Source organism: Rhinatrema bivittatum, chromosome 13 (assembly GCF_901001135.1).
Source record: "Rhinatrema bivittatum chromosome 13, aRhiBiv1.1, whole genome shotgun sequence".
NCBI classification, from domain to species: Eukaryota; Metazoa; Chordata; class Amphibia; order Gymnophiona; family Rhinatrematidae; genus Rhinatrema; species Rhinatrema bivittatum.
In genome coordinates this window covers 17,053,852-17,072,432 of record NC_042627.1, presented here as the reverse complement: position 1 = coordinate 17,072,432, position 18,581 = coordinate 17,053,852, and the positions used below count along the sequence as shown (strand labels likewise).

Sequence of the window (18,581 nt, the reverse complement as noted above, 5' to 3'; positions counted from 1 at the left end):
GCTTGTGCACCTGATCAGCCACGGCCCCTTCTTGCTTTCCTGCAATTTCGCAAGGGCTGTAGGAGACCAGGGGGCCCCGAGTATTGCCGATTATAAACAGAAGACGCCTTCGTTAGGTCCCCCAGGTGAGCAGCGACACAGGGGAGAGTTCCTCTTTGTGCTTGTGTGCGCCCAGTGTCTCACCTTCGTAACAGCAGCAGAGGCCAACTGCAGAGCTGCCAGCAGCCGAGGGGCGTCCCTGCACATCTCTGCAACGACACAAAAGCACGCTCAGCCTAGCAGGGTGGGAGGGGCTGCAGACCAGTTTCTGGAGCCAGTCCTATACTGGACCAACAAGCTGTACACCTTGCGCATCTTTCTCTTCCCAGTACTGCTGATACTTCTGGGGAGAACCACAGGCCCGTGGGTCATACATGCAGCTAAGAAGGGGCTGGGCAAGAACAGGGGGTCCCGAGAACAAGCGCTCACCCGCGCAGCTCAGCACTCTGCTCACAGCTCCTTGTACACAGGAGCCGAGCGTGGCTCAAAAGGACAACCCCGACTCGGGAGCCATCCGGCATGGAGCTTCGTCCTTCAGGAAGGTCCTGGGCAGGTCCTCTTTTTTGAGCTGCAGAGGGCAGCGCTCACACAAAAGGTGGCCAGGTTTGGGATGCACAGGTAGTGGGTTCTGGAAGGAGGTGAGATCGGGGGGGGGGGGGGGGGGGGGGGGGGGGGGCGCCCTGGTCGATAACTGAAGGCTCAGGGCATCCTGGCCCGGAACTGGCCAATTCCAACTGAGCTGGAAACCCAAAAGGAGCCAGAGAGTGGCGAGCGTGGGCGGTGCCTCGAAGTCTCTCTTTCCCTACCTTTCAGGAGGTCCCGAGCAGAGTTCCCCTGCTGCAGGAGGGCTCTGTTGGTGGACGTCACCACTGCTTTCAGCTCCTCTGCTCTTGAGATGTACTGGTTCACCTACAAGCACCAGCGTGAGCACACAAAATGAGATAAACATCTTCTAGTCCGGTTAATGGCCTGTCCTCGATTATATAGCAGTCCCACTGCAGACCCTGCCTAGTTAATGCCCCGTGCCGAAAAGAGGTCTCGGACATTATTACTGGAGCCAGCAGGCTAAGCTTCTTTTATGTACCCTGCAAGCTCTTCCGCCAAGAAACGTGGAGTCAGGGCAAACACTGGGAGCAGAAGCCAATAGGTCTCAAAATCAGCAAGGCCCTCTCGCAGTGACATGCACGTGGCATGAACACCGCCCATGGGCAAGGCCCTCTCCCAGTGACACACACATGGAATTAACACTGCCCACGGGCAAGGCTCTCTCCCAGTGACATGCACGTGGCATGAACACCGCCCATGGGCAAGGCCCTCTCCCAGTGACACACACATGGAATTAACACTGCCCACGGGCAAGGCTCTCTCCCAGTGACATGCACGTGGCATGAACACCGCCCATGGGCAAGGCCCTCTCCCAGTAATATGCCGTGGCATGAACACTGCCCATGGGCAAGGCCCTCTCCCAGTAATATGCCGTGGCATGAACACTGCCCATGGGCAAGGCCCTCTCCCAGTGACACACACATGGAATTAACACTGCTCACGGACAAGGTCCTCTCCCAGTAATATGCCGTGGCATGAACACCGCCCATGGGCAAGGCCCTCTCCCAGTGACACACACATGGAATTAACACTGCCCACGGACAAGGCCCTCTCCCAGTGACACACACATGGAATTAACACTGCTCACGGACAAGGTCCTCTCCCAGTAATATGCCGTGGCATGAACACCGCCCATGGGCAAGGTCCTCTCCCAGTGACACACACATGGAATTAACACTGCTCACGGACAAGGTCCTCTCGCAGTAATATGCCGTGGCATGAACACCGCCCATGGGCAAGGCCCTCTCCCAGTGACACACACATGGAATTAACACTGCTCACGGACAAGGTCCTCTCCCAGTAATATGCCGTGGCATGAACACCGCCCATGGGCAAGGTCCTCTCCCAGTGACACACACATGGAATTAACACTGCCCACGGACAAGGCCCTCTCTCAGTGACACACACATGGAATTAACACCGCTCACGGACAAGGTCCTCTCCCAGTAATATGCCGTGGCATGAACACTGCCCATGGGCAAGGCCCTCTCCCAGTAATATGCCGTGGCATGAACACTGCCCATAGGCAAGGCCCTGTCCCAGTGACACACACATGGAATTAACACCGCTCACGGACAAGGCCCTCTCCCAGTAATATGCCGTGGCATGAACACTGCCCATAGGCAAGGCTCTTTCCCTGTGGCATACACATGGTATGAACACTGCCCATGGGCAAGGCCTTCTCCCTCAGACGGCTACATGGCATGAACACAAGCCTTGAGGGAGTGGGATTTGGGCAATGGCCAGAGTAAGGGGCAGCAGCACCTGAATTGCCGAAGCATGAATTGCATTTACAGTTAGTTAATGTGTGACTTTCTTTCTTTTTTTTTTTTTTTATCTAAAAATAAAACTGTGTGCTTTGGAAGGATATCATAGTTGTACAAGATGACAAGGTGCAAATATACCTTACATATATGCGCCACTAAGTTTAGACTCACTGTTCCCATGCAGGGAACAAGAACACTAAGTATAAAATGCCTGGCTCTCTTACATGCAGGCACATGATGGTTCCCTGTGTGTGTGCGTGCATCGAACCACCTTAGACCTTCCTCCTCCACTCTCTTCATTCCCAGCTCACTTTCCCCTTCTCCCCGTAGGTCTCATGGTCACAGAACAGATATAAGAGGCGGCCAGTATGGAGGGAGAAATGCATCCCTTGGAAGGTGCAGGACTGTCAGCTCCTACGGTTTTGTCTCTCTTTCCAGGCCCATCTCCCATAACAAAAGACACGTTCATTCTCCTCTCGCTCCCCCCCCCCCCCCCCAACAAAAACCCATCAATTTTCTTGCTGGCTTTCACTGACCTTTGCCCCTTTACTGACCTTCTTTCTGAGCGCTTCCTTTCGGCGAGCGTCAGTCTCATCTACAGGAAGAAAGGAAAGCGAGGGATGAGATGGGCCAAGCCCGGGCTCCACATGGCACCCACCACACTCAAATCCACCCCTGGCTGCTTCACCCCCTCAGAGAACAGCAACACTTTGGCAGAATTCAGTTGTTAATTAATGCAAGCAAACTAGGATTTCTATTCTGCTGGGGTTTTGTAGCCCTGTCTCCCGGATGCTTCTTTATCTGCCTTCTATCCTTACCCACCAGAAGCCATGGAGGAAAGACATACAGCACGTTGTGAGGCCATGGCAGGACTAGAGCTCTCTTCAGCTAAAGAACCGCAGCGCTTTCGAGTTCCTTCTGGTCGCCATTAGGTGATCCCCATCTCTCACAAATTAGAGACATCGCTGCCTCTGACAGCTCCTGGGTCCAATGACCTGTGACTCGGGAAATCTACCTGTACGTTGTCCACCCCTGCAATGTGCGATGCCTCTGTCCTCTCCAAATGTTGCTCTGCCCAGAGGATCAATTCTTGCACCTCCTGTGCCACTGCTCGACTCACGGTTCCACCTTGACAGTTGACATAAGCCACCATAGTCGCATTGCCCATCAGTGAACAACCTCATAATCTTGGAAGAAACGCACGTAAAGCTAATCGTACCGCTCTCGTCTCTAACCGATTGACGGACCAAGAAGCCTCTTTCTTAGACCACCAGCCCTGGGCCACCTGATCCTGATACATAGCTCCCCAGCCTGAGACCTGGCATCAGTTGTGACCACCACCCAATCTGGAAATTCCAGAGGAAATCCCCATTCCAGATTGGCCCGAAGTAGTCACCAAGAGAGACTGTTCCTGCCTTCCCCCTCTAATGGAAGGGAGACCTGAAATTCCCCCAACAATGGATTCCACTGGGAGAGGTCGCATATGTGCACATGCACAAGGGACCAACTCCAAGGTTGAAGCCATAGAATCCAGGATCTGCTAATAGTCCCAGCAGGCGACAAATTTGTCCTTGAAGCTTCCTCAACCTCTGTGAGGAATATGCCCCTAAATACTCCAGAGACTGAGAGGGCTGGCTCTCTGGAAGATTCACCACTCAGCCTAGTGGCTGTAATCGGTCCAACATCACAGTAAAACCTTTTTTAAATATATCCGAAGCAGAAAGCCTGTGAGGGAGTCGGTTGGACCGTTAGATGATCGAGGGGTTAAAGGGGCACTTAGAGAAGATAAGGCCATCGCAGAAAGATTAAATGATTTCTTTGCTTCGGTGTTTACTGAAGAGGATGTTGGGGAGGAACCCGTAATGGAGAAGGTTTTCATGGGAAATGATTCAGATGGACTGAATCAAATCACGGTGAACCTAGAAGATGTGGTAGGCCTGATTGACAAACTGAAGAATAGTAAATCACCTGGACCGGATGGTATACACCCCAGAGTTCTGAAGGAACTAAAAAATGAAATTTCAGACCTATTAGTAAAAATTTGTAACCTATCATTAAAATCATCCATTGTACCTGAAGACTGGAGGATAGCAAATGTAACCCCAATATTTAAAAAGGGCTCCAGGGGCGATCCGGGAAACTACAGACCGGTTAGCCTGACTTCAGTGCCAGGAAAAATAGTGGAAAGTGTTCTAAACATCAAAATCACAGAACATATAGAAAGACATGGTTTAATGGAACAAAGTCAGCATGGCTTTACCCAAGGCAAGTCTTGCCTCACAAATCTGCTTCACTTTTTTGAAGGAGTTAATAAACATGTGGGTAAAGGTGAACCGGTAGATATAGTATACTTGGATTTTCAGAAGGCGTTTGACAAAGTTCCTCATGAGAGGCTTCTAGGAAAACTAAAAAGTCATGGGATAGGTGGCGATGTCCTTTCGTGGATTACAAACTGGCTAAAAGACAGGAAACAGAGAGTAGGATTAAATGGGCAATTTTCTCAGTGGAAGGGAGTGGACAGTGGAGTGCCTCAGGGATCTGTATTGGGACCCTTACTGTTCAATATATTTATAAATGATCTGGAAAGAAATACGACGAGTGAGATAATCAAATTTGCAGATGACACAAAATTGTTCAGAGTAGTTAAATCACAAGCAGATTGTGATAAATTGCAGGAAGACCTTGTGAGACTGGAAAATTGGGCATCCAAATGGCAGATGAAATTTAATGTGGTTAAGTGCAAGGTGATGCATATAGGGAAAAATAACCCATGCTATAATTACACGATGTTGGGTTCCATATTAGGTGCTACAACCCAAGAAAGAGATCTAGGTGTCATAGTGGATAGGAAAATTAGTTTCTTACCTGATAATTTTCGTTCCTGTAGTACCAAGGATCAGTCCAGGACACCTGGGTTGTGACTCCGCACCAGTAGGTGGAGACAGAGCAAAACTTGTGGGCGGAGCCATATATGCCCCTGTGCCAGTCACAGCCCCTCAGTCATACGTAATGTCAAAGTAGAAAACTCCATAAGGTAACCAGAGCAAACTTTACCAACTTGCAATTGAAAAATTCCAACCCCCCTACAGGAACCGGACTCCCCAACCGGGAGAGCGAAGAAACAAGGGGTCAGCTGACCTAAACACATCGATGAGCGGACTCTCCGTTACACTAGCGTAGCACTGCGGGCGGGATCCTGGACTGATCCTTGGTACTACAGGAACGAAAATTATCAGGTAAGAAACTAATTTTCCTTTCCCTGTACGTACCAGGATCAGTCCAGGACACCTGGGATGTACCAGAGCTAACTTACCGAGGGTGGGAAGCAGAGAGTTCCGCTCAGAGAACCCTCACTCCAAACCCCCCAGTTTCAGCAGCCTGAACATCCCACCGGCAATGTGTAATGAAGGTATGCCACGAGTTCCAGGTAGCCGCCCTGCAAATCTCTTGAGGCTACACCCGGGAAGATTCCGCTCAAGCCGCAGCATGAGACTGCGACGAATGAGCCCGAAGACCCACAGGCGGTGAATTTCCCCGCACTAAGTACGCAGAGCCAACGGCCTCCTTGAACCAACGGGCGATCTTCGTGCAGGACGCCGCAGAACCTTCCTGTGGACCCGAAGTCAGCACAAACAGATGATCCGTCACCCGAGAAGGATAATAGATAGCGAAGAAGAGAGATTCGCCCATCCATGTTTCTTAAGGTCTTCGTTTTCGTGTCCGAAGACTCCCCAACCGCGAAAACGGCAAGCTCTACCGAATGATGCAAAACGGAAAACCGAGAGGACTTTGGGCAGGAAGGAAGGAATCGTCCGCAACGAAACTCCCAAATCGGAAAGCGCTAGAATCGGAAAGCGCTAGAGGAGCTCCCGATAGGACAGAGCCTACGATTCCGAGATACGGTGAGCCGACGTAATCGCCACCAGGAATACGGTCTTCAACATGAGATCCCTGATCGTAGAACGCTTCAGGGGCTCAAACGGCGCTGAGCCGAAGGCGGTAAGCACCCAGTTGAGATTCCAAGAAGGACCAAGGGGCCACAAAGGAGGACGGAGGAGTGTAGCCCCCCTAAGGAAATGAGAAATATCCGGGTGAAGAGCCAGGGAGGTTCCCTGGACCTTACCTCGTAAACAACCAAGCGCCGCCACTTGGACCCGTAGAGAACGGCACGCTAAGCCTTTAGCCAGCCCCGCCTGGAGAAAAGCCAGAATATCGGACATAGCAGCGGAAGTGGGATCCAGACTCCGCTCCACGCACCATTCCGCAAAGACTACCCCGACCCGGACATAAGCCAGGGACGTAGAACTGCTTCCTGAACCTCAGCAGCGTAGCAACTACCGCGGCCGAGTAACCTTTTCTCTGCCACCGACTCCTCTCAAAAGTCAGGCCGCAAGACAGAGGGGATCCGCATCCTCCAAACAGGCGGGGCCCTGATGAAGGAGCCCCGCGAACCCCCGGAGACGAAGGGGTGCCGCAACAGACAACTGGACGAGGTCTGCGAACCACAGACGGCGCGGCCACTCCAGTGCTACCAAGATCACGTTGGACGGGAGCAATCCTATGCGCCGCAGAATCTTGCCGAGCATGGGCCACGGCGGGAACATGTACCGACGCACATCCGTCGGCCAGGGAATCACCAACACGTCGACCCCTTCTGCTCCCCTTCTCGACTCCGACTGTAAACCTCGGGGCGAATGCGTTGTGCCACGTGGCCATCAGGCCCATGTGGGGCATTCCCCAGGACTTGCAAATGAAGAGGAACGGCTCTTCCCAATTCCCACTCTCTGGGATTGAGGAGGTGACGGTTGAGAAAAAAAAAACGCCTGGACATTGTCGACCCTGGCAATGTGGGAGGCTGCGATGCTGCCGAGATTTAGCTCTGACCCTGACATCAAGAGCTGCGCCTCTACAGCCACCTGTGGACTCCTTGTCCCTCCTTGATGATTGATGTAGGTCACGGTGGTTGCGTTGTCCGATAATACTCGGACCGCCATTCCCCGTACTAACGGTAAGAAGGCTTGTAGAGCCAGACGGACCACTCTGGTCTCTAGTCGGCTGATAGACCACTGGGCTTGAGACGCTGACCATAGCCCCGGGACCGACCCTCCCTAGGCAAACTGCTCCCCAGCCGGAGAGACTGGCATCCGTGGTCACCACCGCCCAATCGGGTACCAGCAGGGACACACCACAAGCTTGGAATTGTGCCACCCACGCAGGCTGGATCTCGCTTGGCCCTCGAGTGGAAGAGGCAGGAAGAACTCCTTCGAGACCGGCTACCATCGGGATAGAAAAGGACGACTGCAACGGCCGCCGATGAACGAGCACCCAGGGAACCATGGCGAGTGTTGAAGTCATCAAAACCAGGACCGTCAGACAATCGCAGACCCAAGGACCGGGAAGAGACAGCAACCGCCTCACCTGAGACAGTAGCTTGCACCTGCGTTCCTGGGGTAGGAACAGTTTGCCCTGTCTCTTGTTGAAGACCGCTCCGAGGAATTCTAGGGTCTGGGTCGGTACCCGTTGACTCTTGCCGAAATTGATTACCCAGCCTAGAGACTGCAAGATCTGTAGGACCCGGGCCACCGCCCGTCGACACTGACCCTCGGACTTTGCGCGAATCAGCCAGTCGTCCCGGCAAGGATGAACCAGGAAGCCTTCCCAGCGTAGCTGCGCCGCCCCCACCATCATCACTTTCGTGAATGTGCGGGGAGCTGTTGCGCGAGCAAACGGCAGCGCCTGGAAAGAATAGGGACGTCCCAGCATGCAGAACCTCAGGAATTTCTGGGACTCCGGTCGAAGTCCCACGTTAAGGGATGCTTCCGTAAGATCTAGGGAAGCCAAGAATGTGCCCGGGCACACCGAAGCAATCCCCGAACGAATCTTCTCCCACGCAGGCATCTGATCACGCCTTTGAGATCCAGGATCGGTCTTGACGTGCCGTCTTTCTTTGGAACGATGAAGCGAATGGAGCAACGGCCGTCGCCATGCTGATGGATCGGGACCGGAACCACAGCTCCTAAACTTTCCAAGCGCCTGATGGTGCCTAGCGTTGCCGCCTCCTACTCCGGAGCTTTGCAAGGAGCGACGAGAAACTTGTCCGCTGGGGTTCGAACAAATCTGACGCGTAGCCGCGACTTAACACACCGAAGACCCACTGGTCCACCGTAACGCTGGCCCCGTCCTCGAAAACCAACATTAACCGCACCCCAACAATTTGGACCACGTACAGAGGCTGTGGCGAGGGCATACCGAACCGCTGCCCCCGAAAAGACTGTTGTCACTGAGGGGTCCGGGGGGAAGAATACCCATACGAGGGTCCCGAACGTGGAGGACGCGACTACCTGGGATCGCAGTTCCGAAACCAGAGGAGGCGCCTCGCTGATCCGGGCGAGACCATAGCTCTGGCGGCCGTCCGGAGCAAGTCATACAGAGAATCTGCGGTGATCCGCATGCCGCGCCTCCTCTTCCGACAGATCCGCATGGGCCTGGAGAACCTGGGTCCACCGGAACCCAGCACACAGCGCAAAGTTACTACAAATCGCCGCGCGCCCCCCAAGGCCGACACCTGAAAAACCCTTGCATAAGCTGGAGTTCCATTGTCCTATCCTGGATATCCTTGAAAACGGCTGCTCCTGTAACCGGGATCGTTGACCTCGTAGTTACCGCTGACATCGCTGCGTCCACTCTGGGAACCCGAAGAAGCTCCAGAGTATCTGCTGGTAATGGATACAACTTGACCATGGCTTTACTCACTTTCAGGCCCCGCTCCGGGGTATCCCATTCCCGGAATAAAATGTCCGCAGCCGAAAAAGGGGAACGGGAAGGCCACTGCTGGACCGGTGAGCTGGAAAAGACCGGATCCATCTTGGCCCCCGGTCAAGACTCCATCTGTGGGCCTCCACCCCAAATTACTGCAGGATGGCCGGGAAAAAGGGCCAACTCCTCCCATGGGAACAAGCGGACTACTCTGGGGTCAACTCCATCCACTGCTGTACCTGTGCTGGTACCTGGCAGGTCTGACCCCCCTCCCTCTGGCTCCTCAGCGCCCCCCCAGCCGGGGCTGCGTCCTCCGAACAGGAGGAGCCGAAGTCCGTCTCCTGCGGTCTGCCCGCACCGGGCACTTCCGCTTTGGAGGATCGTAGGGCTTTTCAGATCCTTTCCCCGCTTTCCTCCTCTGCTGCCTTGATCTTTTGCACTTCAGGAAATCCGAAGAAAAAGGGGAGGCCTCTGAAACAGAGGAGGCCCCTTCCATTTAAACCGGAGAAGCAGCCCCCCCCCCCTCCCCGGGGAGGGCTTCCCGGGGGCTCGCTGCTGCGGGGAAGATCCGGAGGGAGACCTCCATTTTCTAAGGCCTTCAGCGCGGCCTGACTAACTGCACCTAAAATGGCCGCCGTTCCCGCGCTTAGCGGGAACGGCGCTCAGCGGGACGAAACAGCTGAGCTATCCCCTGCCTGCTCATCACACAGCAGCCCCGACGCTGGTCGAATCCGCGCTCACCGACCTGTCTCGGACGGCCCCCGCCGCCCGAGACCCGTGAAAAAACACACGCCGTCCCTATACAGGTGTGCGCACCGGGCCGCACACGCGGTAGGAGGCTCCACGCGGCATCCCCCACGCGACCGGCACGTGCCCAGAAGGGATCTGCAGTACCAAAAAATTCACCTCCCCCACGGAAGGAAGCCACGAAGGACGGAGAACCGGCATCCCCCACACGACCGGCCAGTGCCCAGAAGGGATCTACAGTAAAAATCAACCCCCCCCCCCGGAACGAAGCCGCGAAGGACGGAGAGCCGGCGAGGCGAGGAAGCCGCAAAGTAAAAACAAAACAGATTTTTTTTTTTTTTTTTTTTTGTACTTGCGCTTGCTGCTTGGACGCTGTCCCTGGTCCTGACCTGCCTGCTCCAGCGGGGGTGAGTGAACCGGGCTCCCCGGTGTCACCCCCGACGCTGCTGCCAGCAAGGGCCGGGTCCTCGACCCTCAGCAGCGGCCTCTACCAGGGGGGGATGGTCCCCTCAGAACCTCCCAACCCCCCTGGGAGGCTCTCAGGACGAGGGAGTCTTCTTTCTTTAGAAGAAAACATTTCCAAAACCAAAATCTTCTTTATCTAGATGAAAAGTTTCCAAAACCAAATTTAAAGAAAAAAATTCCAAAAAAACCTGACTAACTACCAGAATCAGTGCAGGCCGAGGCTGTGACCGCACCTGCACCACCTACTGGAGACAGAGTAAGACTGAGGGGCTGTGACTGGCACAGGGGCATATATGGCTCCGCCCACAAGTTTTGCTCTGTCTCCACCTACTGGTGCGGAGTCACAACCCAGGTGTCCTGGACTGATCCTGGTACGTACAGGGAAAACACATTGAAATCGTCGGTGCAGTGTGCTGCGGCAGTCAAAAAAGCAAACAGAATGTTGGGAATTATTAGGAAGGGAATGGTGAATAATACGGAAAATGTCATAATGCCTCTGTATCGCTCCATGGTGAGACCACACCTTGAATTCTGTGTACAATTCTGGTCGCCGCATCTCAAAAAAAAAGATAATTACGATGGAGAAGGTACAGAGAAGGGCTACCAAAATGATAAGGGGAATGGAACAGCTCCCCTATGAGGAAAGACTAAAGAGGTTAGGACTTTTCAACTTGGAAAAGAGACAACTGAGGGGGGATATGATAGAGGTGTTTAAAATCATGAGAGGTCTAGAACGGGTAGATGTGAATCGGTTATTTACTCTTTCGGATAGTAGAAAGACTAGGGGGCACTCCATGAAGTTAGCATGGGGCACATTTAAAACTAATCGGAGAAAGTTCTTTTTTACTCAACGCACAATTAAACTCTGGAATTTGTTGCCAGAGGATGTGGTTCGTGCAGTTAGTATAGCTGTGTTTAAAAAAGGATTGGATAAGTTCTTGGAGGAGAAGTCCATTACCTACTATTAAGTTCACTTAGAGAATAGCCACTGCCATTAGCAATGGTTACATGGAATAGACTTAGTTTTTGGGTACTTGCCAGGTTCTTATGGCCTGGATTGGCCACTGTTGGAAACAGGATGCTGGGCTTGATGGACCCTTGGTCTGACCCAGTATGGCATTTTCTTATGTTCTTATGTCCATCTGTCCATCAAGCGCAGTACCTTGTTCCAACAGTGGCCAATCCAGGTCACAAGTACCTGGCAGGATCCCAAAAGGTCAACAGATTCCAAGCTGCTTACCCCAGGGATGAGCAGTGAATTTCCCCATGTCCAACTTAATAATGATTTATGGACTTTTAGTCCAGGAACTTGTCCACATTTTTTTTAAATGCATTACACTAACAGCTTTCACCACATCTTCTGGCAATGAATTCCAGAGTTTAATAATGTTTAATATGTTGATTAAAAAAAATAATTTTCCCTATTTGTCTTAAATGTATCACCTAGTAACTTCATTGCAGGTCCCCTAGTTTTTTCACTTTTTGAAAGAGTAAACCACCAATTTGTGTTTACCCGTTCTACTTCACTCATTATTTTATAGACGTCCATCATATATCCCCTCAACTGTCTCTTCTCCAAGCTGAAAAGCCCTATCCTCTTTAGCTTTTCCTCATAGGGGAATCGTTCTATCCCCTTTATCATTTTGGTCGCTCTTCTGGGTACCTTTTCTAATTCTGCTTCATCTTTTTTGAGATGATGTCATTGCTTGAGTGTAGGCACACTGCCTGTGATGTCATCGGCTCTGAGATAGGCTCACCCATCAAGCTGCAGAACAGACCTCCAAAAGAGGTGCTCCAACTTTCGATCCTGCACATCCCTCTGGTGCACACCGACTACTTACTCCAGTTTATACAGTTATAAAATGCCATTATCATTTTGCAAATATAGCATTACTGTACAGCTGAGCCCCAGTTTCCAAGGTGCAGGGGTCTGAACGCTCTTAATGTGAGAGAAGAGATGCCACACTTCCATTACAGGGCCTGCAGTAAGGCAGGGGGGGCAAACAATGACATTACTGAGTATAAGAGAGGGAGGATCTGAGAGTCTGGGAGGGAGAATGTCAGCTCAGACCCTAGTGATATGTGAGTTTACATCCCAGGCGCAGCAGTTATTTGAGGAATAACAGGGCACTCAGCTCCTCCAGTACTCACAATGCAGAGCAGGCACAAAGTACTCCAAGGCTTTGCAATACAGAGAGAGCGCTGCTGAGGAGTTTCCCTGTTGATCCTTCTCTACAGCGTCCACCACCAGGGAGGTCTGAAATGGAAAACAAAAGTTCAAGAGACCCCTGGAAAAACCCTGCCAAGCTGGCACAGCACTAACAGGACCCAGTCCTAGGCAGAGCCGGCCTAGAGGTAAAAGATCCTAATCCCAGCCTCATACTACCATCATAGTCAAAAAGGAAATTTCTTCATCTTCCAGCACTTTCTGATACCAAATTCAGCGGCAGCATCCTCATGTGACGGTCTCATTGCCAGCAATGACCGTCTCTGGCAGTAAATATTGGGTTTCTCATAATAATGATCTGCCCTGCTTGGAAAAATTCCAGGTGTGTGAACTGTCTCACATCAGCCTCCTTCCCATGTCAGCAGTCTCAGTGCCAGAGCTGAGCCCTGCCCAGGCTGTCTGAATGCCTGTGTGTTCTCTCTGCCACTCACTGCTCTCTCCAAGCTCTCCGGAGACGGCATGTGATCCAGGTCCACAAACGGATGAGTGAAGAATTCTTCAAACGTGATGCGCTGCAAGGGGTCTCTCTCTAGGAGGCGCTGCAAAAGGTCCCGGCAGTCTCTAGAAAGCTGTGGTCTCCCAGGGAGCTGACAAACAGGGGACCAAGAGAAAAAAGAATTACAGAGTGCAACAAACACACACACACACATCAGTTTAAGCCTATGAATGGGAGTGTGCAACACCCGGAGTGCATCCATACAAGTGAGACAAAGTGTGTACAAGAGTGAGAGAGAGAGAGAGATGTGTGTCAGGAAAACACGCTTTCCCCACGGCATCCATCCATCCTTCTCTTGTTTGGGAACCAAAATTGTCAATAGTTTGCGGAAGTTACCCAATGCGTGTATAAGAGGGCCCACAGAGGTTTCGGCTAGTATTTAAAAAAAAAAATGTGCAGAGTCAGCTGCAGTTTACAAACTACTGCGTATTTCTGAAAGAAGTCGTATATATCTGCAGTGCAGAACTCCACAGACTTTCTCTAACCATTTGATAACATCAAGCGCACATATTTGATGGGTGTAATAATTCTAATATATGCCTAATGACTCTGAGTCATCCAGGAAAGCAGGTATTTCATAAAAAATGCGCCTACGTGACTTGCATGGATAATTGCAATCGCCGACAACTCCACCCTGTCACCCCCACCGCTTGATTTATTTATTTTATTTACAATCTTTTGTATACCACTTATACAGAGCGAGATCTAGGCAGTTTACATAGTAGACATGCATCATTAAAACAAGTAACAAGCACACTAATAAAAGTTGCCATTTAAATAATAAAAGTTTACATTTAAAAGAAATACATAAAAAACATAAAAGAAAGGTGTCAGTTTGAATGTGATGTATTGAAAGCAACAGATCACAAGTAGATTTTTTATTTTTTCCTAAATTCTTTGGGATTAGTCAGAAGTCTTAATGTCGGAGGGATGGAATTCCAAAGCGATGGACCTGCTACTGAGAAGGCTCGCTTTCTTGCAAGTTCAAGCCTAGCTATTTTAATTGTTGGGTCCTGTAGGAGATTTTTATCTGCTGAACGGAGGTGACGTGGGGGTTGCTGTGGTCGTAAAGAGGTGCACAGCAAGACGGCAGAAGGGTTGTGGATTAAAGCTGAAGATCAACATCAAGATTTTGTAATGGATGCGTTGCCGGATCGGAAGCCAGTGGAGATTGAGGAGTTGGGTTGATGTGTTCTCTAATTTTGATGTTTGTAAGAAGATGGGCTACAGCATTTTGAATTAGTTGTAGGGACGGATCGCTGAATCTGGGAGGCCTAGATATAGTGAATTGCAGTAGTCTAGGCTGGAAAGAATAAGAGCTTGTAAAACGGTTCTGAAGTCAGTAGGGTATAGCAGAGGCTTTAACCTTTTAAGTAGATAAAGTTTGTAGAAGAATGTTTTGACAACTTTAGCAATATTAATGGACATAGATAAATTGGAGTTGAGAATGACTCCTAGGTTGCAAGCTTGATTGGTAATGAGGATAGTATGGTTATCAAATGTGAGGTATGACGGTGGGCAACAAGAAGAATGGGGTATAGTGGACAGATGTACGATTTCTGTTTTTGCGGCATTCAGCTTTAGGCGGTTATGTGATGGCCAGGTTTTAATAGTTTTTAGGTATAATATGCTTAATGACAGTATGTGAGACCAAGAGGAGGTGTAGGGTATGAGAAATTGAATCTCGTCAGCATAGACCTGTTAATAATATATGGAAAAGGGGAAGTAGGTAAATGTCGAAAACATTGCTGACAGAGAGGAGCCTTGTGGGACTCCAGATGAAGTAGTGTACCAGTCTAAGGAACATGTACCGAGGTTGATTTGCTGAGGACAATTAGCGATAAATGAGTTGAACCATTGAAGGACTATATCTTTAATACCTATAAATTGTAGGTTGGAGAAGAGAATATCATGGTTTAGGATGTCAAAGGCTGCTGAAATGTCAAGGAGGACTATGAAATAGTCCATATTGGCAACAAAGCCTCAGATGATAGAATCAAAAGAAGAGAGGAGTAAAGTTTCGCTGCTATGTCCTTTATGAAAGCTGTGTTGATTTGGATAGAGGATGTTATTATTGTTGATGTAGGACTGTAGATTCTATGACTTTTGCTAGTGTAGTCAAGGATGCTATTGGGCGGAAATTGGTAAAGTCAGTGAGATCAGTGGCATTTTTGTTTTTTGGTACTGGAAGAATAAAGGTTTCTTTTGGAGTTTTTGGAAATATTCCAGTGCTGAGGGATAAGTTAACTAATTGCACAATGGAAGGAGTGATATGTTCACGGACTGGTCTTTTAGTAGTTGACCTGGGCATGGGTTGTAAGGGGAGTCCGAAGTTTTCAATTTGGTAAGTAATTGTGATACAGTTAAAGCGTCTGTTTCAGAGAAAGCAGACCAGGAACATGTTAAGGGGGATAAGTTAAGTGTAGGATCGGGAAGTGCGAGAATTCTGAAGATATTTTGACTATTTTATGTTGGAAATAATGAGCAATATCGCTGCAATAATCATTAGAAATGTCATTACAAGTCCCAGTTTTAGGTGCGGTCAGAGATTTTACAATATTGAACAGGATATTTGGGCTGCCATTGGCCATTTAGATTTTATTTGCATTGCATGATCAATTTATTTTTTATATTTTTTTTTTAAGTGAGTAAAGTAGGCTTTTATCCACTCTAGAGAAGGATGCTTACGCCAGCGTCTTTCAAGGTGTTGTAGCATAGTTTTCATGCTTCGTAAGAGAGGTGAATTCCAGATAGTGCATGGTTAAGCGATGTTTGGGTGGATTCTTGGGTACTGTGGCAGATGACCACGCCCACGGGGAGGAGCCCCGTGAGGCGCCACAGTACTGGGCTAAACGCAGACGCACAAACACAGAGTTTAGTTCTTTTATTAAACAGCTTGTAGTATACCACCAGAGGTAGCAGTAGTGATGCAGTCTGGATGTAGCAGTCTCAGGACCCTCAGCAGAGGGGACCCTTCTCACCCCGTTGGTATAGGGGAATTCCAGTGCAGGTTTTCCAGTAGGGCAGTACCGTAGATGAGATAGATTGAGCGTTAGATTACTCACTAGGTGGTTGCTGTTAGTATGCGATTCCACCAGGATAGAAGAAGTTGGTAGCGGCACCAAGACAGGGAGAGCAGGCCCTCGAGGAGCGAGTACCTGATCCCTGTAAGGCACCTGAAATAAAGCAGAGGGCCCCCGAGGAGCAGGAACCCAGGTTAGCAATACACCGAAGGGCAGAGAGAGAGAGCTTCCAGCGGCAGCAAGGAAGTGGCAGAGTAGCTTAGACCGGCTGAAACCAATCCTTTGCTAACTCAACGAGCTAGCAACAAAGTACAGGCTATACACCCGGATGGCGTGACGTCAGCAGAGGGGAACGCCCCCGAGGTTCGCGCCAACGCTGGAATAAAGACGTGGGTGGCATGCGCGCGCGCACCCTAGTAGGCCCTTGGGAGAAGCATGGCAGGAGGCAGCTTCCGTTCCGGGGACGCCGGAGAGGTCGGCTTGTAGATGCGGCGGCAGCCATTTTCCCAAGGGAAGCGGGAGGAGCCGTGAACAAGGTGAGGCAAATGGGGCGAAGCCGCCTAGCACCGGATGCAACAGATAGTTTTGGGTCGGAAAGTGATAGTACATAATTTTCCTGGAGCTGTGGTGTTTAGGGAGTCTAAGATTGATGAATTCCATTTAGTAACCAAGTGGTCAAAGTCACACCCATTGATTGAGGGAAGGTTTGGTGACAGGGGACTGATGAAAGCTTTAGTGTAAATTTTTTTCTTTTTACGTCATCAAGATTTTTGTAAAGTTCATTCTTAACATGTCCAGATACATGTATAAGAAAACTATCAGACCAGGGAATGGATGAGTGGCCGTTGTTAAGGTAGCATGGTCCCAAACCGTCCACTCCAAGATTGGAAACAAAAAGGCATGTGTTGTTTCACTTCTGCGACTTAATTAGCAAGCCTGAAAGTACGAGGATAAGCTTGGTAATAAATGCACATGATGCATGAGATCAGCATTGAGGAAGTGCTAGCTGCAAAAGTTTTGAATACTACAGGGGCCGGCCCACAAGGAGGAGCAGCAGCAACCACAGAATGGGCTCCCCCTTCTGCTCTCGATGGGGAGACTGCCTAGGTTTTGTGTTTGTGAGTGAATGGGAGCATGCCTGGGAGAGGGGGTGTTGGTGTGACTGGGAGCGGGTGTGTTGGTGTGAATGGAAGCCTGTCTGGAGGAGGGGGATATTGATGTGAATAAGAGCCTGCCTGGGTATGTGTGTATGTGAGAGAACATGTGGGAATGGAGAAGCTGTGTGTGTGTGTGTGTGTGTGAGAGAGAGAGAGACAGAAAGCATGTGGGAATAAGACCGTGTGTGTGTGGGGGGGGGGGGGGGGGGAAGAGTATGTGCGTGGAAATGGGAGCCTGTGTGAGAGAGAGTATGAGAGTGGGAGTGGCATCCTGTTTGTGAGAGCCTTGTGTGTATATGAGTCTGCATGTAAGAGCCTGTTTGTGTGGGAATGTGAACATGTAAAAGTGAGAGTTTGTGTGTGATGTGAGGGGGAATGGGAGCCTGCATGTGAGAGCAAGAGCCTGAGTGTGTTGTGTGGGAGTGGGAACCTGCGAGTGAGAGCCTGTATGTGAGTGAGAACATGTGAGAGTGGAAGCCTGAGAGGCAGCCTGTGTGTATGTGAGAGAGAGCAAGCAAGAGTGGGAGCCTGTATGAGAAAAAGCATGTGTTTGAGAGGGTACATGCGAGTAAGAATCTGTGTGTATGAAAGAGGAAAGAAGACAAGAGGAGAGAGAAGAAACAAAAAATAAAAGAGATCCTGAAAAAGGAATTAGGAAAAGACAGACAAGGGGAACAAAGAGACTAGGACCAACCAATCAGAAAAATAAAATTAGACAACAAAGGTAAAAAAAAATATTCCAATTTGCCTTTCAGCAACTGGAATATTCAATCTTTGGGAATGTGCATTTCTTATATATTTGTATTTTGCTGTTTCTTCAGTATTCCAGTATTCACAGAGGCTGAGGCTGGTTTCTCAGGCTTTCCGTTTCAGTTTTGTCTGTATGTTTGTTTCTAATTTGTAGTCCCTTATTCTGTATTAGGTAAGGCTCTGTCTGTGTTGCACATGTGTGATAGAAGTGCAGTATGTTGGCTAGTGTGTAGTTTCTCAGCAGGGATTTGCAGCAGTTCGGCTTGGTCTGTATGCCCACTACGGAGTGTATTAGTGTTCTAGGGCTTGGTATAGTGCTTGCCGTTGCTGCCTTTTTGAGATAAGGTTGCTGCTGTTATGGTATGGCATGGGAAGGTTCTAGGTGTTATTTTTTTGTTTTTGTAGGGATTTGTCTTTAGAATTGGAGGGAGTTTGTTTTGTCACTGATGTGGCACCAGCATTTGAATATATATATATATAAATATTTTGGCATGTCCTAGTTCTGTTCTGCACCTGTTGAAAATCCTAAGTTCTTAGGATGATTGTTGC

General features: G+C 49.9%; 1 protein-coding gene across 3 annotated transcripts in view; it reads right to left on the bottom strand.

Annotated features, from left to right (window-relative positions):
- The window catches only part of ULK3 (unc-51 like kinase 3), a 41,184-nt gene that overhangs the window by 14,165 nt on the left and 8,438 nt on the right, over positions 1 to 18,581 (bottom strand). For all 3 annotated transcript variants that reach the window (XM_029574928.1, XM_029574927.1, XM_029574929.1), the window contains exons 7-11: positions 13,038 to 13,193; positions 12,531 to 12,636; positions 2,966 to 3,006; positions 846 to 948; positions 184 to 248 (exon numbers count right to left, since the gene is read on the bottom strand). In XM_029574928.1, the coding sequence (XP_029430788.1) occupies positions 184 to 248; positions 846 to 948; positions 2,966 to 3,006; positions 12,531 to 12,636; positions 13,038 to 13,193 (471 nt within the window). The remainder of the gene's footprint in view (positions 1 to 183; positions 249 to 845; positions 949 to 2,965; positions 3,007 to 12,530; positions 12,637 to 13,037; positions 13,194 to 18,581) is intronic.